The 23,265-nt window shown below is 35.8% G+C and overlaps 1 protein-coding gene across 2 annotated transcripts in view; it reads left to right on the top strand.

Annotated features, from left to right (window-relative positions):
• The window catches only part of KLHL7 (kelch like family member 7), a 57,915-nt gene that overhangs the window by 8,206 nt on the left and 26,444 nt on the right, over positions 1-23,265 (top strand). The window contains exons 2-7 of one of the 2 annotated variants that reach the window (XM_010968614.3): positions 6,363-6,493; positions 10,550-10,652; positions 11,542-11,635; positions 11,930-12,054; positions 14,962-15,137; positions 17,488-17,662. In XM_010968614.3, the coding sequence (XP_010966916.1) occupies positions 10,574-10,652; positions 11,542-11,635; positions 11,930-12,054; positions 14,962-15,137; positions 17,488-17,662 (649 nt within the window). In that variant the 5' untranslated portion in view covers positions 6,363-6,493; positions 10,550-10,573. The remainder of the gene's footprint in view (positions 1-6,362; positions 6,494-10,549; positions 10,653-11,541; positions 11,636-11,929; positions 12,055-14,961; positions 15,138-17,487; positions 17,663-23,265) is intronic. The other variant, XM_010968613.3, reaches the window with a different exon arrangement.

Raw genomic sequence — 23,265 nt, 5'->3', positions numbered from 1 at the left:
ATATGCCATCTTATTTCAGGTTAGCTTACTGGAAAATGGTTTTGTGTCTTCTATAAAACTTGTACAACCCAATCCAAAAATGGGCAAAAGACCTAAACAAGCAATTCTCCAAGGAAGACATACAAATGATCAATAGGCACATGAAAAAATGCTCAATATCACTAATTATCAGAGAAATGCAAATCAAAACTACAGTGAGGTATCACCTCACACCAGTCAGAATGGCCATCATTCAAAAATCCATAAATGACAAATGCTGGAGAGGCTGTGGAGAAAAGGGAACACTCCTACACTGCTGGTGGGAATGCAGTTTGGTGCAGCCACTGTGGAAAACAGTATGGAGATTCCTCAAAAGACTAGGAATAGACTTAACATATGACCCAGGAATCTCGCTCCTGGGCATATATCCAGAAGGAACCCTACTTCAGGATGACACCTGCACCCCAATGTTCATAGCAGCACTATTTACAATAGCCAAGACATGGAAACAGCCCAAATGTCCATCAACAGATGACTGGATAAAGAGGTGGTATATTTATACAATGGAATACTGCTCAGCCATAAAAACTGACAACATAACGCCATTTGCAGTAACATGGATGCTCCTGGAGAATGTCATTCTAAGTGAAGTAAGCCAGAAAAAGAAAGAAAAATACCATATGAGATCGCTCATATGTGGAATCTAAAAACAAACAAAGCATAAATACAAAACAGAAACAGACTCATAGACAGAATACAAACTTGTGGTTGCCAAGGGGGCAGAGGGTGGGAAGGGATAGACAGGATTTCAAAATTGTAGAATAGATAAACAAGATTATACTGTATAGCACAGGGAAATATACACAAGGTCTTATGGTAGCTCACAGAGAAAACATGTGACAATGAATATATATACATGTTCATGTATAACTGAAAAATTGTGCTGAACACTGGAATTTGACACAACATTGTAAAATGATTATAAATCAATAAAAAATGTTAAAAAAAAACTTTTTAGTAATGTCTTTAGTCGCTCATCGCTTTAGTAAGTAGCGTGCTTTAGAGGAAATAACATGAACTTTGGAATCAAACAGATCTGGGGTTGAATTCTGCTCTGTCTACTAATTGTGTAAGTTTGTATTGTTTGTGTTTTTATTATTTATTTATTATTATTGTGTAATATTGTTTATATTGTTATTATCACAGTGAATCTGTTGGAATTCTTGGTTACCAGCAACAGAAACCTATTCTGTCTTAAGTAAAAATAATTTATTGCAAGGATTTTGGGAGCTTTTATAGCATCTACCACTGGCCAGAAAATGAGCAGGCATGGAAAACAAGCAGGAACCAGGGATTCTTTGGTAACCAGGCTACAGAAACCCTGCAGTCAAGGCTACAGTGCAGGAGCAGTCTTGACATTTACTGGTGCTGCCATAAAAATGTGTATCTCATCTCCACATCCACCCAGCCCGCCAGTCTTTTTGTCTTTAACTCAAGTGTCAAAATTCTGAAAGTAGGTGTCTCATGGGCTGGCCTAGGATTGTTTGCCAGTTAGATCTCTGCTAAAGAGTGAATAGAAGAATTATCTGACTTTAGGCTTCCATAACAAGAGGCAGGCTCTGAGAATTGCCCTCTCATCAAGATAGTTCATAATAAGGGTTTTTTTCTAGATATGAGAGTTTGGTGTTCTAATAGGCAGAGGAAATTGGATGTTCAATACAAACATGCATGCTCTTATTCCAATTCCTATAAATATATATATTTCTCATCAGTCAAGTTTTTTCACTTACCGTATCTAACCCCAAGATCATTTGGTGTGATATCCTTTCCTTCTATAGTCATTTTACAATCCTACAGGCTGTATGTTAATAATAGATTCTTTATATAATCATGGAGGGGAAAGGATACTAGTTAAAACTTATGTAAATAGAAGAGCAAAGATGAAAATTAAAGTAGAAGCCACATTCATTGTTTATTATTATTTATTCATTGCTGAATGAATAAATATTTATGACTTCTTACTTCACTGCCTGTTCCTATTCTTTGTCTTTAGCCAAACCCTTAAGGTTCTTTATCTCATGGAGTAATGTAATCTTTTATTCCTGTGTATCTTGAGCCTTTGTTCTTGTCTGTATAGGGTTACTTTATTAACACTTACCACTAGATTTGGCAGTACAGTTTTTGGGTCTGGAATTTGATTTTATGCTACTTAAAAGCTAATTAGTTAGCCTGTTGCTGTTTAACGGATGCTGGCAGAAGACATGAAACTCTTAGGTCAGAAACTTGATTATTCACAGTACAGCATTGTGAGCGTAGCATCAGTTCCCCTTGCCCCATAAGTATTATAAGGGTGATGTAGTGGGGCCCAGATGGATGTTATACACTTAGTGGGTTTGTGTTGTAGCTAAGGAGTGAACACTGAGTATAAGGAATCTGTCATTTTTATAGAGGCCGTAGGCAAGCTTACTCTTTATCCTGGAGGGGAGACATTATCTCATCCATTATGATCACTTGCTGCCAAGAAAACTCTGAGAAACGGTGGCCTGGGTAAAAAGTGGTAGGCCATTGCATTCTTGGATATGCAGGAACTCAAGAGACCCATAGAGGACTGTCTCTCCCAACAACCAGAAGGTACCCAAGGGGATCCCCTGAGTTCCAGCCATCTTCTGCCTCATGGAGAACAGCAAAATTTTTTTCTTGATGGCACAGTCAGACACCTAGCCAAATGTAATAACTTTTGCTCTATACCCAGTGGTGGGAGGAGGCCACAATGGCCAGGTCACGGTCTTAACTTTCAGTTCTATGGAGATATTGTCAGTTGATTAAATCATTCTTCTTTTGAGCCCCCAAATATCTAAACTAGCAGAACCCACCTCCAGGGAGACTAATTGCTGAGGTCAGAAACAAAATTTTTATAAATGAATCATTAAACATATTAATGAGGGGATCCTCTTCCATGCCTTGGTTGCCAGACTAGTTCTGGCTACAGAAAAACCATTCTGTCTATAAATAAAATGAAATCAGATTATTTGAAAATGGATTCTGCTGCTTAAAGGAAAAAGTTTGAAAACGACTGATCTAAGGCTTTTCCTTGAAAAGAGATTAAATTGTCTGTCTTTCTATGTGTGGTGTTGGAAACAGCGCAAAGGGGCTAAGAGAATTAGAAGAGAGCATTTGTGACCTTCTCTTCACTCAAAGTAAAGGCATGAGGTATCTTGAACTTATCTCTCTCTTCCTAATTTTGCCAAATGACAGAGCAGTTGCTTTAAAAAATTAAGTTAGACATTGCTGTTTTATTAATGGTGAGATTACTCTGTTGAGAATCACGTATTTCTGCTTAAGGTCCTCTATCTGCTAAGCAGGACAGGTAATGTGTGTCTTACAGTGGACTCTATATGCTGGACTTGGACCCAGCCATCTTTTTTTTTTTTCCTTGCAAGACATATGAATATGCAAATTCCAGAATTTAGATGTTATTGGGGATGCAAGGGTGAGTAGAAAGGCCTACGTGGGCTTCTCAAGCAAAGCCTCATCTTCCAATCTTATTTTCCTAGAGAAGCAGTGCATATGCGGGGTTACTAAGTACTTGCCCACTTGTCAATAGGGTGTCTTATTATGTCTCACTTGACTATTGATCTCTATATAAACTCCCTGAGTTAAGAATCTCAGAGGGCTGAATGGTAAATTTCGGGCACCAAATCCCCACCCCAACTCCTAACAGAGGTTAGCTGGGCAAAGTACTGTGAGTTCGTATTCCCAGGTTTGCTTTGTCTTGGGTTTTCTGTTTTCTTACTGGCACAGGGAGTGCTTTGTTCTATCTAAAATGCTGGATGAAGCATCCTCTATCAATAACTGTTCTTTTGTGTGTCCTCTGAAGACCAGTTTAGGAGGTTATTTAAGTTTTTACTCCAGAAAGCTTTGAAATGGGTAGATATCTATTAAGTTAACTCTAGACTGGAAGTTCACTTCCATTTCTCATCTCAAATTTTTCTCAGCCAAGATGTCATTCATAGCTCTGTAGGCTGTATGCAGTGAACTGAACGACAATTTGAAGCACTCCATCTAGCAACAGAAAATCCCCCAAATTTGTCAGTTATGAACCCTCTTGTTAAATTTTCACATCTGTTATCTCCCTGTAAATTAAAAGTAAAGCAATTGAAATGCAGAAGTCTGCTGTCTCTGGTTTCTTGCTCTGCTGCATTCGCCTTAGTGTTTGGGCCGAATCAGGGCAACTTCTTCAGCAGCTGCAGTGTAGGCTGTCTTTCACTGGAATAGATGAAGTTAATTTGGTACCTCCAGAGCTAAATTTCTCCAGTTTCAAGGTAGTTGGTGTCACATGTTTTTAGTATGTTGAAGGGTCTCTAAGACTTTTAAGATTAGCACAGCATCACCCCCACTCTCACCCCACGAATCTGAAAAGATACAAGCATATCTCCTGTCTCTACAGTAAATAGTACAAATGTTGACACATTATTATGCAGTCCTAACCCACATTATTGCTTCCCACCAAAAGCAGAACAGAAACTTGGGCTTCTGGGTGAACAGGATTTTCAAAGAAAACTTTGGCTTTTGTTTTTGACAGGTTGCCAGTCTGTGTCAGCTGCCTGTAACTGATAGACTCTAAGACTAAACTTGGCTGGGAGGAATCACTTATCAAGAGGCTAATGGGGCATTGTGTTTACCCTATAGGGAAGGAATTTCATCTACGCATAATACTTCATTGGGAGAGGACACACTTTTTTCTTGAGCAAAATGTTAGAAATTTGTCAGAGAGATTTCTCTGCTCTGGGTCTCCTAGAGGTTCCCTTTTCCCCCTGTTGTTCATCTTGCATATTTAAAGCTTAATTTTCTTATTTTCTCCTTTTTTTAATACCTCAACTTTCATTTCTTTTTTGAACCTTGTGATCCTGGCTACCCAGTGCCGAAACGATTGTTTTGTCTAGTGACAGTCTTCCCTCCCTTTTGGAAGAAGCATGATCCACATATGTAATAGGCAGTTGTGCAGAGCACAGTTTGTGGCCTTGCATTCTCTACAGCTGTGATCCTCCTGGTTGTTCTGCACCTGTGTGTCCTCATTACAAGCCTATCCTGCTGTGAAATTCCTTATATATATTCATTCTGCCTTGTGAAGGATCCTTTTCTTTTTTCCCTTTCCATTTGTCTCAGCTGAATAGTGATCTTTAACAGATTCCTCTAAGGCCTGTCGTCCTTTAGTGTCCTCCTCAAAACCTTGCCTTTCTTCATTATTTGTTTTCCAGGCCTTGGTGGTGGCAGATACTTCCTGTTACCCTTTTTGTGTCAAAAATGGGCTGTGTCTTTGTGTGCCTTTGTTCCTATCAGGCAGCCCCAATTGAGTTGTTAACTTGTTTAAGTTGAATACTCTCCTATCCTGTAGAGCTCAAATTGCTTAGATCAGACGCCTCTCTTCCACTTCCTTTTCATTTTGGGCCCAGATGTTTGTTTGGCTAACGTCCTTCTACTGGTGCCTTTCAAAGACCATAGACCTTGCCATAGTGGAAGATAAGAAGTCTGTGTGTTCAGGATTGATTCAGTTACTGCCAACCCTTTTCACCCTGAGGTAATTCCAATTATGGGGAACCCAGTGTCTAACGTAGGCCTGGACTATGAGTTACTTGGCTTCCCTTAATGTGACCTAGTACTCTCCCTTAGAGTCTTATCTCCACTAACTTCCCAGATATGTCCCTCTGAGCATGTACCGTTCCTGCCTTCCCGCCAGGTCACCTTGCAGATTACTTAATAATGCACGAAATACTCTATTGCTGATCTTCCTTTTCCCTTTCAAATCTATTTGAACTTACTGTGATCACCTATTATAACTATTTCAGTCTTTGAGGGCAATCCTTTAATTATGTGTTTGATTTCTTACCTTTAGCTTTAATAGGTAGCTTCCTAGATAGAGCTTCTTTCTGAGAGAAACGTTTTAGCCTGCTTCTGAATTCTTTCTTCTCTTCCTTCATTATATCTCCTTGATCCATATCACCTTCCTTTAATAAATAACAAGAATAACACCTTTCCCCCCCTAATATCCCTTAAAGAGCAATTATATCAAAGTTTATCTCCTTTCCCTTTCAAAGTTGTTTGGCCTAACTTGTCATATGTTTCCCTTTTTCCTTTATTAATCTAAATGTCTTCCTTTGCTTTTCTTTCACTTTCCCACTTGCCTTATTGTGATATCATACATGTGTTTAAGTTCAGTGCTGTTTTTCTTGCTTTTCTGAACAAACAGGATTTCTAAAGAGGCCTTTAAATTTTTTCTCTTAGCCTTTGGGTTTATTGTGGCATTGAGACTTTTCTAGTATCTCAATCCAAGAAGGTGATTTACTCCTATATAATAAGGGCTCCATTTCCCTTTATTTTTTCAGTGATTTAAATCCACCACCCAACTATAGTTGAATCTGCAGTCTGCCCTGGGAATTTAACCCAGGGTCAACTTGAAATCACGCTGGGAGGGACTGATTGCAGAACCTTGTTGACAAGCTACATAAATCCAAAGGTTAGTCATTCCTCAGTGCTCTCCTTGGGATATAATGAAGAATAGAATTTGGGACAGCTGCTTGCATGCCTTCTACTTATACCAGCACATGTTGTTGAAAGCTAGAACCTGATACAATGCTGTGGAGCTTACAGGAACCTAGCTGCCTTTTGCAGGCTTGTCTAGCAAATACATAGAGCAAAAAAGTCATTCCACCAACACTTGCCTAAAATGCTTGTCTGTTCTGAGGTGAGTGTTTCAAACCTAAGGGCTCTTCCCAGAAAAGTCCCTAATAATTGCAAGCACTAAAGCAGCACTGTTTAGTTTCCCTATGTTTGAATTCTATGAGTGTCTATGAATACAGATTTGAGGGGCCCTCTTCCACTTCTTGTTCTAAATATTTGAGAAGTAGACAAAGGAGACAGGTTAATTAAAGGTGCTGACAAATGGGAGAACATGGCTTTAACCTGAGCATAAAATTGGCTTCCTCTTCTTTCTCCTTTTAACTAAGGACTCATCCACCCCAACTGAGGCAGAGCAGCTGAGGAATAGGAATAGTCCTGTCCTGCCATAATAGGAGCAAGCCTGTCCCAATGAATTATGTTCCACTTTGGGGCCAGACTGATAGAAGAAGACAGAGCCAGGAGGCCCAGGTCTGTGTGGTCAGTGACCTCTGCCACACTCTTGCCCATCCTAAAATCATTCTTCCCCAAGTGATGAATAGAGGAAAGAACTGAAACTTCCTTTCCAGTCCTTTCCTTACCCAGAGGAAGAGAGACTACTTTGAGAGAGAAATCTGTTTTTTCCCATAAATTGGTAACAGTTATCCCAATACCATTTTTTTCAGTTATCATCTCACCACACTTAAAATTAAATTTTTTTGAGCAGTTTTAGTTTTACAGAAAAATTGAACAGAAAGTGTAGAGTTTTCATTTACCCCCTTAACTCCCCCCATACAGTTTTCCCCCGTTATTAACATTTTCCCTAAGCGGTACATTTGTTACAATGGATGAGCCACTATTGTTACATTATTATTACCATAGTTTACACTAGGGTTCACTCTTTATGTTGTACATTCTATGGGTTTTGACAAATGTATAGAGACGTGTATCCACTGTTAGAGAGTATCATACAAAATAGTTTCACTGCCTTAAATATCATTTGTGCTCCACCTTCTTATACATATTTGAGGTAGTGTCTTTATCGTATACCATATTCCCATTAATGTAGCTTACTCACATTTCTTTGGTTTATTTCTCAACATTTATTTTGTTGCTGCTATGACTGGGATTTTCTTCTTATTTGTGTTTTGTAATGGTTTATTACATATTGTTTAGCTAATTGCTTTTTCATATTTATCTGATTTGTCTAGCTGTCTTACTGACTTTTCATATCAGTTCTGCAAGTGTTAAGTTGATTTATCTTTGTTTTCTTACTGATTTGTTTAAAAATTCCAGAACAATGTTGAATAATAGTAGTGACAAACAAGTTTGTTTCAAACTTGAATGAGAATGCCTCTCCTGTTTCACTATTAAATGTGTTTGCTGTTGGCTTCTGATAAATGACCTTCATTCAACGGACATATCACTTTCTTTATTAAAGAATCTCAGGAAATGAATTTTTAATTTTATCAAATACCCTTTTACCATATATTGAAGTTTTTCTACATGAGAAGTTTCTCTTTTAACCTGTCAATATGATGAATTACATTAATAGAATTATTGTTCTTGAACCCTCCTTGCATTCCTAGGACAATTCTACCCTGCTGGATTCAGTTTGCAAATACTTGACAGATCTATAAGTAAGTCCCTACAGGAAGAAAAAAGTGCAAAGAAAATGTGACCAAAATAGTAGCTGACAATTAAAAAAAAAAAATGAAGACAGCAAGGAAGCATAATAAATAGCACTTAAAAAGATGGCACATGTAAGATGAAACATAAGTTATCAGTAACAAATGGGAGAGATTCAACTAAACCCTACTAAAAATAATCTTAGATGGTGAGAAATTCAGACTAATTTACACAGAAATCTATGCTGCTTATAAGAGACTAAATATTGAAAAGTTGAAAATAAGTACAAAGATATAACAAATATGGGAGGACATAACAGAAATTGCAAGATTTTTTTGGTTTGTTTAATCTGGTGAACATGTTTTGTTCAAAAGGTAGTTTTTGTTTTAAGTTTCTCTTCAGTTCACCTAGGGACTGGTTACTTCTCATAGTGCCCAATTTACCTGAGTCTCTGTCTCTTCCCATTTCCTGTCTCTGGATACACCTCTTCCCTAGGGGATTGTTAGGAGAGACCTCTCCCTTTAGATCAGTCTCATTTCTTGAATAGGACCCATTAATCTATTTTAGTACAGAGAAATAAATGCGCTAATTAGATACAAAAGATTGCTCCCATTTCACCTCCTCCCACCACCCCGCCTCCACAACACTAATATCCAGCTAGAGATTAATCTTAGACTAAGACTATTGTTATTCAGAGATGTCTTTGATTTCTCTAACTTCCTTCAGTGCCTGTAAATTCACTAGACTAATATTTCCTATTGCTGAGTATGCCCTGAAAAGGTTTTTTGCTACATTTCAGTTTCGTTTTACATTTTCTGGAACATCCCATCAGCGACCATAGATCCCTCCCTGTCTCATTTGCTTGCTATACTGTCAGTATTCTTTTTCTTTCCCTCTCTCCTTTTTTCCTTCCTTCCTTCCCTCCCTCTGCCTTTCTTTTTCTCTTTCTTGTAAGCAACTTGATCAACTTATTTTGGGTAATAACCATGTAGCTGGCTTGGTTTTGCTACGTGATATTTTTTTGGTGTGGCAAAATCACCTGAGAGCCATCCCTATTCTGTACCCCCTCCCCAAATAAAAGGGAATAAAAATTTAAAGTTTCAAGACACTATTGGAATACCAGTTAGCTTTAACTATAATCTGCATGTAATTTATAAACAATATAGACTTTATAAAAAATTTTCGAATAAGCTGTAAAAGTGAAATTTTGTTCATCTCTTAGCCCACTAATTGAGGACCATTTCTTTTCTCATTCTAAGCATTACCATCTTATCTGGATTTTTATTCATGGAGTAATAGGGTAGGAAATAGCAGTGATTTATCAACTAGAAACTCCATCAGTTTCAGTAAAATGTCTAAAATTTGCAAAATGCCATATCCTCTGAGCTGCTGAGTCATTATGTAGATTTGTGAGTGATAGATTTTTTTACTCTGAAAATATTATTTGCCTCATATTCCCAGTGCTTGGGAGAGTACTTTACATAATTTTCTCTGAGCCTAACCTGTACATTATATCTTTAACTTCATTAAGAAATTGAAATTTTATTTGCTAAAAAGGACATTTCTTTTTCCTTGAAATTCATCTTTAAGGGTTCCAGTAAACCTTAAACTTTTTGAAATATTACATTTTCCCAAGATTTTAAGTATTTAATCTATATCTGCCTTCTTTCAGCAACCTAGAGTGACACATTTTGGCCTTGCTCAGAAGACACAATTTAAAAGTGGCTGCTATCCAGATCCTATCAGAAGTGCATTTTAGAGAAGTGTTATTTAAGGAAAGAGTGCTGAGTGAACATTTGGTTCATCTGCTCTGTACATTCTGAGTTATTTCTGTATCCTTAGATCTATGAAGGCAACTTTCTTGGGAAATGCCACATGTACTGTGCATTTTATCAAGGACAGTTGTTTGAAAAACCATCAAGGACATTGTCTTTATGTCATTTAATGTCCCCATAAAGTCTCACTATGAGACATCTTGGGATTTGTGTCAGAAAAGGAATTTGGCTTCCTTAAAAGATTAGTAGACTATTTCTTTTCTGATTATAAAGGTCTTTTTTTTTCCCCTTGACTATTGGGAAGCTCAGTGCCAAAATTTGATACAGCAAACTCATGACAGCAACTCTGTAAGTCCTTCCTAAATAAGTCTTTATTATAAACAAATTCTATGCTGGGGAAAGACTGGATTTAAATAGAAAATAGAGACAAAATGGCAAGCACCTGTTTTATATATTTGTTAAGCCAGGCCCAATGAGCCTCTTTTAATTTTATTTATTTCTCTCTTGATTAGAAGACATTGTGTGATGTGATCCTTATGGTCCAGGAAAGAAAAATACCTGCTCATCGTGTTGTCCTTGCTGCAGCCAGTCATTTTTTTAACCTAATGTTCACAAGTAAGTATCTTAAGATAAATCGTATTTTTTCTGAGAATTAGGTGAGGTCTGATTGAAAATATGCCATCTTTCCTAGTTTTAAAAGCACTCAAGGCTACAGTGAAGAGGTTGAAAAGTGATCATGGTGATTGATAATTAATCAAAGGAAAACTGTTCTTTTGTTAGTTCTAGAGACCAGACGTCTTTATCAGTGGAGGTATAGCCTCCACTTGAATACCCATGGTTTTCCCCTTAACCTCGAGTGGAAAGGCAAAGGAGAAGATAAACCTTATGGCATTTTATCTAGCAAGTTAAACTAAATAAAAATGAAAAATGAAATATAACATATACTAGAAAGAACCCTAGATTTGAAGTTGAGAACTGGGTCCAAGTCCTGGTTCCTCTACTTAATACCGTATATGAGCTTGGTCGGGTTATACAGCGTACATATCCCAGGTGATCTCTTTAGTGCTCCGGCTGCCTACCAGGGTCTAGGGGAAGGATGAGAGAGAGCTTTGCTAGCTAAAGCTGACTATGTATATAATGGTCATTGTTCTTGTACGTTTGTTCCAGCTACACCAGAGGCATTTTGCTCATAGCAACTTAATATTACTAAATTACTTTAGGAGTTGGGGAAATACTAAATCTAGTTTTGTGTCTCTGTTCACTTGGACTTTTTTTTTTTTAAGAAGTCCACTAATTCACTAGTTTATTAGATTATTTTGATTTTAGGCACATCTTAATTATGGAGAATTAATTTGCATTTGTTATAGGAATGCTGGGCTTTCTGGGGTATTTTCTTTCAGAGAGGCCTCTGTCCTGTTTTATTTCTCCAACATTTAACACAGCCTAGGAAGATCTGGTTCCTCAGTTAAACTCATGCCATTTATCTTACTTCTCTTCCTATCAGCCAACATGCTTGAATCAAAGTCCTTTGAAGTAGAACTCAAAGATGCTGAACCTGACATTATTGAACAACTTGTAGAATTCGCTTATACTGCCAGGTGAGTTAAGGAGGATCATTTCTGTTGTGGAGCAGTAAGATTGAGATCTGCCGTGGCAAAGCGTTGGTGTGCTTACATAACAAATCGGTGTGCTCCAGATTCTTCAGAATGAGAAACTGCAAGGGTGGTGGCGGGTGAGGGTGGGGTGGGGTTTCTATGCCATATTAATTCAAGGACTGAAGAGTTTAATTTTTTGTTTAATTTCAGGGGCTAGTAGGGTGCATCCTACCGTAGCATTATTTAAATAATTAAAAACATTGTAGGAAATTAATATTCACTTTAACTTATTTACAGAATTTCTGTGAATAGCAACAATGTTCAGTCTTTGTTAGATGCAGCAAACCAGTACCAGATTGAACCTGTGAAGAAAATGTGTGTGGATTTTTTGAAAGAACAAGTTGATGCTTCAAATTGCCTTGGTAAGAAATCAGATTGCTATTTAACAAAACAAAACAAAACAAAAAACCTTTAATGCATGTTTTAATAAAGAAAAAAAAAAGCACGGTTATAAGTACCCTCATTTAATCTTTTTGTGTGTGTGATTGAAAAATTTTAATGATACTTTTTTTACTTTTTAATCTTATTTTTTATTGAAGTGTAGTTGATTTACAATGTTAGTTTCAGGTGTACAGCAAAGTGATTCAGTTATATATATATACATACATTTGTAGACTTATTTTCAGATTCTTTTCCATTATAGCTTATTACAGGTAGTTTAATATAGTACCCTGTGCTGTACAGTAAGTCCTTGTTGTTTACCTATTTTATATATAATAGTGTGTATCTGTTAATCCCAAACTGCTAATTTATCCTGCACCCCCCCCTTCCCCCTTTGGTAACCATAGTTTGCTTTCTGTGTCTGTGAGTCTTTTTCTGGTTTGTAAATAAAGTTTTAATTTTTTTTTAGATTCCACATGTAAGTGATAGCATATAATATTTGTCTTTCTCTGTCTGACTTACTTCACTTAGTATGATAATCTCTAGGTCCATTCATGTTGCTACAAATGGCATTATTTCATTCTTTTTATGGCTGAGTAATATTCCATTGTATATATGTACCGTATCATTTTTAAAAATTCTTGTATTTAATTGAAGTTTAGTCAATTTACAATGACTACATCTTCTTTATCCATTTATTTGTTGGTGGACACTTATTGCTTCCATGTCTTGGCTATTATAAATAGTGCTGCTATGAACATTGGGGTACATCTGTCTTATCAAATTATAGTTTTCTCCAGATATATGCCTAGGAGTGGGATTGCTGGATCCTCATTTAATCGTAAAGACATGGTCCACCACAAAATTTTCTAGTAATATATTTTAAGAGAAGGTTAGGGAGGTGCATATTAACCTGTGCAGAAACAAGCCATTAAATACTATATCGACATTTTCCAAAATATAAAATAGCCTCAATAATTAATTTTTGTGTATTTAGGACAGGGAGTAAGGATTTACTTCAGAAATGCCACAATGATTCAGTGTTAAAAAATCTAACAGACTTTACTATACTAACAAGCTATAGAGGAAAACATACTTAAATCATAGCAGCAGATGCTGAAGGCACTTTTGTGTTTTCAGTATCCATTCCTAATGGGTTAAAAAAGAAAAAATAAAGTTAACAGTAAAAGTTTATCAGAATAGCAGTTGGTAGGCTAATTTAAAATTTCATTAAAGCAGTGAGTGGTTAAACAAGATATTATCTTGTTTAAAGGTGTTACCTTAATGTAGTATATAGAAATACTAATCTTTGACTGTAAGGCCATGTCTATTATTTGAATACTGATCCATTGTCTGTCTTACCTAAATCATACCAATAATATATCATGTATATATATTTTTTACATTATTATTTTTTAACATTTTTTACTGAGTTATAGTCATTTTACAATGTTGTGTCAAATTCCATTGTAGAGCACTCATGTATATTTTTTATATTTAATTTCCTTAAAATGAATTGAGCAAGACTGTCTGATTACAGAATCCCTCTAGAATTTTGCAGTGTTTTCCCAGATTTTATCACTTGCCTTGATCATGCCTAATTTGAGCTGTTTTCACATCTATCTTAAACTTTTAAAATTAGTTTTTATAGAAGCCGCTATTTTCTTTTCACATTCATATTTTATTGATCTGCATGACATTTAACTAGGTTGCATAATTACAACAAATTCAGCTCCCCAAAATTAGCTCATAAACAAATACTGGTTCTTGGTGAAAATTATTATCTCCCTGATGGGAGTATAAATGTGCAGATGTCACAGGCTGCTCACCGGGAGCAGGGAGCACGTAGCATGCCATGGCATCGGTCAGTACATTCAGAAAATGGCAACTACTCTGATACATTCATTAGCAGGCATCAGTTACGAGAACCTTAGTGGTATAAATATAAAAGCATCAACACTCATTATTTGAAGACAACAAAGTTGAAACATGGAAAATCAAAGGTAATGAACTGAGAAAAACTTAACTGATTACTTTGAAGGGAGGCTCTGCCACAAGAGCATATGATATCATATACCATTTCAATGATTGTATTTAGGAGAGGGGTTGGCAAACTTTTTCCATAAGGGCCAGATAGCAACTATTTTAGACTTTGTGGGCCACGTGTCACATTTGGTCCTCTTTCTTCTTCTCCCTCTCCTTCCTCTTCTCTTTTCCCTCCCCCCCCCCTTCTTTTTCTCCCTCTCCCTGCCTTTTCCCACAACCCTTTAAAAATGAAAAACATTCTTAGCTGCTGATCCTACAACTAGGTGTGGGCTGGATTTGGCCCATGGACAGTACTTTGCAGACTCCTGATACAGAACATTAATAATCATTTAGTTGGGGGGAACTTCCTTCCCAAACAAAAAATAAAACAGCTGAATGGAAAATGTGTAGGGTTTCTATGAAGAAAATTGTTAATTTCATTGAAGATCACAAAACATCTACGTAAGTGGACATCTGTGTTTTGTTTCTAAGTGTTGAGCTCCTCCATGTTGCAGGACAGCCATCTGTTCCCAAAGTAATCCAAAAACTTCAGCAATCCCAGTTGAAATTATGTCAGGGTTTTTAAAAAGGAGAATGTTATAAGCTTCTTTTAAATTTATTTGCAAGAGAAAATGTTATACCAGTAGCCAAGAAGAGTTTGAAAAAACATTGAAGGGGTTGTCCCACAAACTATCAAAATCAGCCACACATAAATGGCAGAGTATTGGTGTAAGAACAGACAAATCAATGGAATAGAAAAGGATCCAGATTCATGAAATTTATTATCTCATTTTCCATGTTTCATCTTCAGTGTAAATTTTTTTAGGTGATTCTTTATTCATTTATTTTCTTTCTGTGTTTAGGTATAAGTGTGCTAGCAGAGTGTCTAGACTGTCCTGAATTGAAAGCAACTGCAGATGACTTTATTCATCAGCATTTTACTGAGGTTTACAAAACTGATGAATTTTTACAACTTGATGTCAAGCGAGTTACACATCTCCTCAACCAGGACACTCTGACTGTGAGAGCAGAGGATCAGGTAACTAAATTGCCTTCTAAAAGTTTTCTTAGTGAAAATGTCCCTGTTGATTTCTTAAGCATTATATTTGGATAACTGACAAGGAAAAGAATCCTATTAGGAGAGAATACATTCTTTAAACTAAACAGAGTATTCTGAAGTCTGTTTCGTAGGAAAAATAAGTCTTGGGTGCTTGTAAGGGCTGGCTGTTTGAGAGATAGGCCACTTGATAGAGATAAGTTGATTGGATAGGCAGAATGGTGCCTCCCCCAAATATGTCCACATCCTAATCCCTGGAACCTGTGAATATGTTACCTTACATGGCAAATGGGTCCTGGCAGATGTGTTTTGGGATCTTGAGACATTGGGTGGGCTCAGTGTAATCATAGGGTCCTTAAGTGTGGAAGACGGACACAAAAGAGTCAGTGTCAGAATGATGCGAGGTGAGGTAGACTTGGCTGGCCCTTGCTGGCTTTGAAGATAGAGGAAGGGGCCATAAACCAAGAAGTGCAGGTGGCTTCTAGATGTTGGAAAACGCAAAGAAATGGTTTCTCCTCCAGATCCTTCAAGCAGTCTTGCTGACACATTGCTTTTTACCCAGTGTGTGACCCATTTTGGACTCTGACCTCCAGAACTGTCAGATAAACTGTCAGAGGTGTAAGCTAAGCTGGGTGCAGGCATTTGGGAGCTGGATGGGGTAACATTTTGATATGCAGACATTCACTCATTCACTTAATCCCTGTTTTCAGTCCCGTATCCTCTGTATTTTAAGACTGTATGTTTGTAATATGTTACAACAGCAATAGGAAGCTAATAGAAGTACTGTAAAATCATATGCTTTGAGTTACTTTTGTTCTAGAGATGAAAGGTTTGCACTGAGACATATCTTTTGTCTAGTCTCTTCACAGACCAATGTATTAGTTTGTAAGTTGACAGGTTAGACCTGGAGGACCCGACTAGGCATAAGGAAGAAACTCAGCCATGTAATCAAAATTGACTGACTCATATGCAGCTTAGAAAGGGAAGAATAAGTAATTTTAGACTGAAGAAACCTGACAAACCTGATGAGTACTACCTACAGTTCAGTATCAACAGTGATACCATGTTGATAGCATATACCGCTGATACAATGTAATGAGGATGGCATGTCGCCTCTGTGGTCTTCCTCCCAAAAAACTATAACCCCAGTTTAATCATAAGAAAAACATCAGACACACTCAAATTGAGGGATAGTCTACAGAATACCTTATCAGAACTCAAGGCTGTCAAAGTCATCAAAAACAAGGAAGGTCTGAGAAACTGTCATAGTTTAGAAGAGCCTAAGGTGACATAATGACTAAATGTAACGTATTTTTTTATGGGATTGTGGAATAGAAAAAGACATTAGCTAAAAACTAAATAATTTTTTTTAAGTATAGACCTCAGTTAATAATAATGTATCAATGTTGGTTCACTACTTATGCTAAGAGTTTCATACTAACATAATGTTTTAACAGCTGGGTGCAGTATGTATGGAAATGGCACTATCTTTGCAACTTTTCTGTAAACCTAAAACTATTCCAAAATAAAATAAATAAAAAGTTTATTTAAAAAAATAGACCAATTCTCATAAAAAATTAACTAACTCTTAGGAGATCAGACTTAGGCCTTATTAACACCAGCCCAAAATAACTAGCTCATACGTGTGTAGTAGATGTGTATGATATGAAATAATAGGTTTGTTTTTAGTGTGTTTAAACTAATAATTTATAAATCAAATTATTTTTGTAAACTTGAACTTGTTTGGTGCAGTTAAATGAATGCTACAGTATTATTTTGGAAAGCACTTATATAAATAGCCTGTAATTTATTTTTTAAATATGGAATTTTTATACCACCAAGTTTCTTGAAAGCAGATTAGTCTATCAATTCACAATTCAGGACTATTTGGTTGAAGTAAAATCATAGATAAGCTTGAAATCTCTTGGGATGGAAGGCCTCTTAAGAAATGAAGCTGTTTTCCTGGTACCGTATGAGCATATATTGAAACTATCATAGACCAGTAGATTTTTTTTTTTTTTAGTAGAGATGTGCATCATATCTCCTTTCAAAAAGGAAGTTAAATTTCGTTTAAAAAAAGATTCAGTATCTTCCTTGTTATTACATTATGTAACAGTGATTAGTTCTAGAAGCATATTACCTAGAGGAATCAGGAGACTATTGTGTAAACCATTGTGAAGTTTGGGGATGAAAGCAAAAATCTGTCTAAGATACTGGGAGTAAGCCGTTGTGTCTTCCTGAGATTCTCCCCCTTCAAAGTGATAGTAAACATGGGTAACTGGAAGTGTTGCTGCCGTCTAAGAACTTTACTATGCTGTTTTTCTCCCCTTAGGTTTATGATGCTGCAGTCAGGTGGTTGAAATATGATGAACCTAATCGCCAGCCATTTATGGTTGACATCCTTGCTAAAGTCAGGTTTCCTCTTATATCAAAGAATTTCTTAAGTAAAACAGTACAAGCTGAACCACTTATTCAAGACAATCCTGAATGCCTTAAGATGGTGATAAGTAAGTTGTCTTAATATCCATTTATAACCTGATCATGTGGCCAGTTTCTCATGGGCTTAAACCCTTTTAAAATGGATCATACTCAGTAGCCAGGGAGAAACACTCAAGACTTTGCTCTTCCAGATAATTAATCTGTTGGGGTTCTCAGCTGTCTATTTAAAGGGAACTTAGCCCCAGCCCTTATTTTATAGGGACGTGTGTGATAGAAGGTAAAAATTACTTATGCTTTGTCTCTTTGTACGATAACTTTCATGCATGTATGTGTACAATAACTTTTTTATGTTTCCTTTTATAAATAATTTAGCCAAATACTGTGCTGTGATCACATTTTCTTAATTAAAGAACAAGTTTTGTTTGTTTTGTTTCGTTTGTTTGTTGTGCCTGGAGCACAACATTTTTTGCCACATTTTCTCATTTACTTAGTTTTTCTTGACTTGCAGGCTAAGTTCGAAACCCTCTGCAAAATGCCACTTAGTAAAATTGTCAGTACAGTTGAATATTCTGTTGCTTTTATTTCTTGGAAACAGCGTTCATAGAGCCTTCCTTCTGCCTTTCCAATATGGACTGTCTGCTCCTTAGGCCTAAGGCATGGTTCTTGTCCTGGGGCTTCCCTTCTCTGCCATCCTGGGATGTCCTTTCACTCCTCTCCTGAGTTAGATTCACTGTCTTCCTCAGCCCCAGGTCTTTCCTTTCCTTATTTCTACTTGATTGAATGTATCCTTAAAAGGGTTCCTGAGAAAGAGTATATATAATCAGTAAATACTTGGAGACTTGCCAATCTCTTATCTTTATTTTATCATAAATTGTTGAAGAATAGTTAAACTGGGTATAGAATTATGTTGAAAATCGTTTTCAGTTAGAATTTTGAAGACATTGCTCCATTATTTATTAGTGTCCAGTATTAACTTTTGAGGAATCTGAAGCTAGTTTATTTATTATTCCTCCCTGTAAGCATTTAAAATCTTTTTTTTCTTTTAATCTCTGATGTTTTGAAAGTTCACAATAACGTACCTTGGTATGTACCTTTTTCTTTTAAGTTATGTTCATCATTATCTTTTCAGCCGCAGATTTCTCAGTTCTTTATTATTGATATGGTGGTTCTTTAGGTATGGAGTCTCTAATCTTTCTTTGTTTCTCTTGTGACCCATCTTTGCCTCTTTGTTCTGTTTTCTGGGAGATGGCATTAATTTGTCTTTGAACGCTTTTATTTCAGCTAATTATTTTTTTATTTCTGTGAGCTTTTATTCTCTAATTTCTTATTTCATGGCTGTAATATTATTCTAAAGTAGCATTATAGTTCCTTTAATGTTTTCTTATCTTCCTGCATTTTCTGTGTTGCCTTCATTTTTTTTTCTGTTTTTGTTTTTATTGGGAGTTTTTTAAAAAATGTTTGATTTCATCTGTGAATCTTGTTTATGAGAGCATTATTATTAAAACCAATAGATCAGGCTGTATATGTGAGTGGTCTTCTCAGTTCTTAGACTAAACTGTAGGATAATCCTTGTAGCAGACAGTTTTTAAGGTGGGGACCCCCAGATGCCAGTGTCTGTAGATATTTTCTCAGGTAGCTGAGTAGAGGCATTTGGGAGCTGGGTGAGGGAACATTTTGATTTGAAGGCTTACTTAATTCCTGTTTTCAGTCTGAATTCCTTCTCTGTGTGATTCCCTGAGTCTAGAACATCTCTAATTCAGTATCTCCAAAGACCAACTCTTCTATCTCTTATGGTCGGGGAGGCCTGGCAGGTATCTGACTGCAGTAGGGAAAGGAGGCCTGGCAGTTCAGTTGTTTATTTAGAATTTTAGAGTTCTCTTGTTTTCATTCCCACCCCACTTCTGGGGTACTTGGTATCATTCCAGGGTTCTGCAGGATAATTTGCTTCTCATTGGTGTCTCCTTCCACAGCCATTTAACATCCTCTCTATCTACTAGCTGTCTTCATTAACTGTGTTTTAGGGTTATAGATCATCTAGTATTATCAAAGCAGAATTTGTGTTTGTTTCTTGTTTTTCTGTTTTTTTTTTTTTTTTTCTTCTATAGTGGCTTTCAAGAAAAGAGGGAGGGAAAGATCTTAAAATGGCAAATCTAATCTCAAATTGTTTTTATATTGATAAATCTTAATAAGTTTTTTCCTTTATGTATGACTTCAAGGATATGGTTGGAAGGTTCTTCTCTGTTCTAAGATGATTTTTTTCCCCTAAATTTTCCATTTGTGCATTTATGGATTTCTTCTTTTCTTTCTTTTCTTTAACTCCTAAATCTTAATATCTAACTGAAATAATTTCACGCTACACAGAAAAAATAAGAACTTAGTTTTTTTCCCTTCTAAATGTCTGACAAGAGGGTCTACCACCCTGAACACACCTGATCTTATCTAAATGTCTGACAAGATGACCCAATGTCATTATTGAATAATTCATCTTTTCCCACTGATTTGAAACTAAATTCCTAAATATTTATACACAATCAGTTTCTCTTCCAATTCATTCAAGTGCCTTACTTATAATTATTGTTTATTTTTATTGTTTTAAATTGGCATGTGTCCCTAGAGAATTAGTAATTTTCTTTTTATAATTTCTCCATTTCTTTAAAAAAATTTTAAAGGTATTTTTGTCATTGCTATTGTGAATTGTTATCTTTTTCCTTTTGTTAGTCATTATTGATCACTTTTTAAAACTTCTTCAGTTGATTTCTGTTGTTTTTTTTTTTAGGGATATAATCTTTTATCTGTAGTGATCTTCTTTTTCCCTAATAGTGATTGTTGCCTTTGTCTGTTTTGTCAGATGTTAATATAACTAAACCACCTTTTATCTGGTTAATGTTTGCCTGGTTTATCTTTATCCACTCATTTCTTTTCAAACACCTTGTGTCCTTATATTTTAGGTGGATCTCTTGAAAACAGCATATAGCTTGTTTGTTTGTTTTTTTTTTAATCCTTTCTATCTTTTAACTGGTGAATAGTTTAAATTTATTGTAAATACCATTGTATCTTTATTTCTAACATCTTATTTTGTGCTTTTTGTTCATCATAATTTTTCTCTGCTTCTCTCTTCTCTTGGATTGAGATTTTTTAAATCCATGGTTTCCCTCTGTTTGAGAAGTTTTATACTCTATTAAGTTATTTTAATGGTTGTCCTTTATTTTTTAACATATGTACCTTAGGCATTAATATTTTTTTACTCTCCTTCTAAAGGAAACAACAATCTTAGGACACCAGTTTATGTCTAAATGTATTTTTGTTGTTCTGCATTTTATGTTCCTTCTTTAACTTTTCAAATAGGACTTTTTTTTTTTTAATACAGTGAGTGTTTAGATTTATCCATGTTTGCCAATTTCTTTGCCCACCATTTCTTCTTGTATCTTAGACCTTTTTTACTGAGATTTTTTTCCATATTCCTAATGAGCATCCTTTTCAAAGTTCATACATTTACAGTATCTATTGATTTTAAACTGTTTTGGTTATCTGAAAATGTCTTTTTTTTTTAAAACCCTATTCTTAAATGAAAGGTGAACTGGACATATAATTCTAGAATATATTTGATCTCAATACTTTGAAGATATTTCACCCTGACTTCATCATTGCTATTGATGTCTGTTGTCAGTCTAGTTGTCATTCTTTGTAGATAACCTGAATTTTTTTCTGTGGCTTTTTAAAAGAGCTTTTCTTTGCTTTTGTTGTTTAGTATCAAATGTGTCTGTGCATTTGTTTCTTTGTGTTTGTCCTGCTTGGTATTTGTTTAGTTTCCTGGGGAATGAGTCTGGGGAATCTGTGTTTTTCATCAAGTTTGGAAAGTTCTCAGCCATTTTCTCTTCAAATCGTGCCACTCCTTCAGGAATTTTAATTAGGAAAGTTGTCAAATTTTCCCTCAATGATTTCTAAGCTTTTCGTTCGTCTTTGTCTCTTTGTGTTGCATTTGGGATAGTTTCTTCAAATCCGTATTTTATCTATTTTCTTTTCTTCTTTTATCTGTTTCTTTTCTAATCCATTGTTAAACTCATCTTTTGCGTTTTGAATATTAATTAAATATTTCATTTTTCCCCAAGCAGCTAGTCATTTTTTATTATCTTTTTTCCTTGCTGATGTTTTCAGTTTTTATTTCTGGAAACATTTAAAATATAGTTATTTTATGTTCTCTGTTTGACAATATCAATATCTGAAGTCTCTGAAGACCAAATGCTGCTATTTGTTCGTTGACTTAATTCCTCATATATTTTGTAATTTTGGACTTTGAGTTTATGTTTGATTGAACTCAATCTCCAGGAGTCCTGGGAGGTCTGGGTTGTATTCCTGTGGGTCTTCCCTGTTTTCCTCAAGAGTTGAATAGTGCTTGCTTTTTCCAAATGCCTTTGGGGCACAACAGTCCAGGACTGCTTTAAATTTTTCTCAGTTTATGGCTTTCTAGATTTGCAGGTGGGTAAATTCAAACCTCAAACCTGTACAAGGGCACAGGTGTCATTATACATTCTCAAAGGAAGGAGACTTTACCTCTACCTTGGGGTGAAACTGAAATAGACAGATTATGGTCTTTCCCTTTGCCATCAGGTGGTTCTTTTAGCCTATCTTCATTAAAAGTGTAACCAATCCAAGTGATCCAGCTTTAGGGAGAGCTCTCAATCCCAACACTTGTGCTAATTTGAGACCTAATCTTCTTTCCCTCATACAGCCAATAATATCAATTTCTAGGTTTCTAGTATTATCAGAAGCCCTCAGAGTAAGCTCCAAGCTCTCTTAATGCTTGCCATTCTGGTGTTTAGTCCCCTCTTCATTTTTGGCCCTCTGCTTTTAGCTGTACATTTAAAAGAATGTTTGTTTTATTCTTTCCAGCGCTACAGTAATTTTGTAATAGGAAGTTATTTCTGAAAATCTCAGCTGTTACACTGTTGTAAGTAGAAGTTTAGCTTGTTCTTTAAACAGGCATGAACTGTGTAGTGTAATAACTATGATATGCTGAGAGAGGTACACTCCTGCTAGCTCTCTTAGGCTCTTCTTGGATTCCCATTCATCTTGATCAAACCAGAAACGACAGGGCAGTATCCACACGTGGGATTGCAGTATAGATTTCAATTAATATGTGATGAGCAAGAAAGCCTCCCTAGAATGAATTTAGAAATCTACTTTTAACTCTTAACTTGCTTTTGGTACTTCAGCTGCACATTTCATTTGAAGTGTAGCTGGTTTCAGGCACAAAGTTAAGGATAAATAAATAAATAAAAGAGAAATGAGCACTTTCACTTTTGCCTAAGATGTCCTTCTCAAGAACGGTACTAAGCTTAAGTGTCCTGATTATTAAATACTATCACTTGCTCCTTAATTTGAAAGTTAAGTAAAATTTCTGTTAGACTTGTCACCCAGCTACTACTTAATAATATTGTTGTGGTTTTAAGTAAGTTGACCCAATACTGTACCCTGGATTGAAAAAGCATTATGATATATCCACACAATGGAATGCCCTATATTTATATATTTAATAAAAATATTTTAATGAATATCTAATAATATACAAATTTTTCATGAGTGGCGAAAGCATAAAACAGTATATGGTATCACACCTTTTGGTTAAATGGAAATAAAAAAAATTTTTAAAGACTAGTAGGAGTATTTGAAT

The sequence above is a fragment of the Camelus bactrianus genome, chromosome 7, assembly GCF_048773025.1.
Source record: "Camelus bactrianus isolate YW-2024 breed Bactrian camel chromosome 7, ASM4877302v1, whole genome shotgun sequence".
NCBI lineage: Eukaryota > Metazoa > Chordata > Mammalia > Artiodactyla > Camelidae > Camelus > Camelus bactrianus.
Note: the sequence above shows the minus strand (reverse complement) of the source record. Positions and strands in the feature narration are given on the sequence as shown.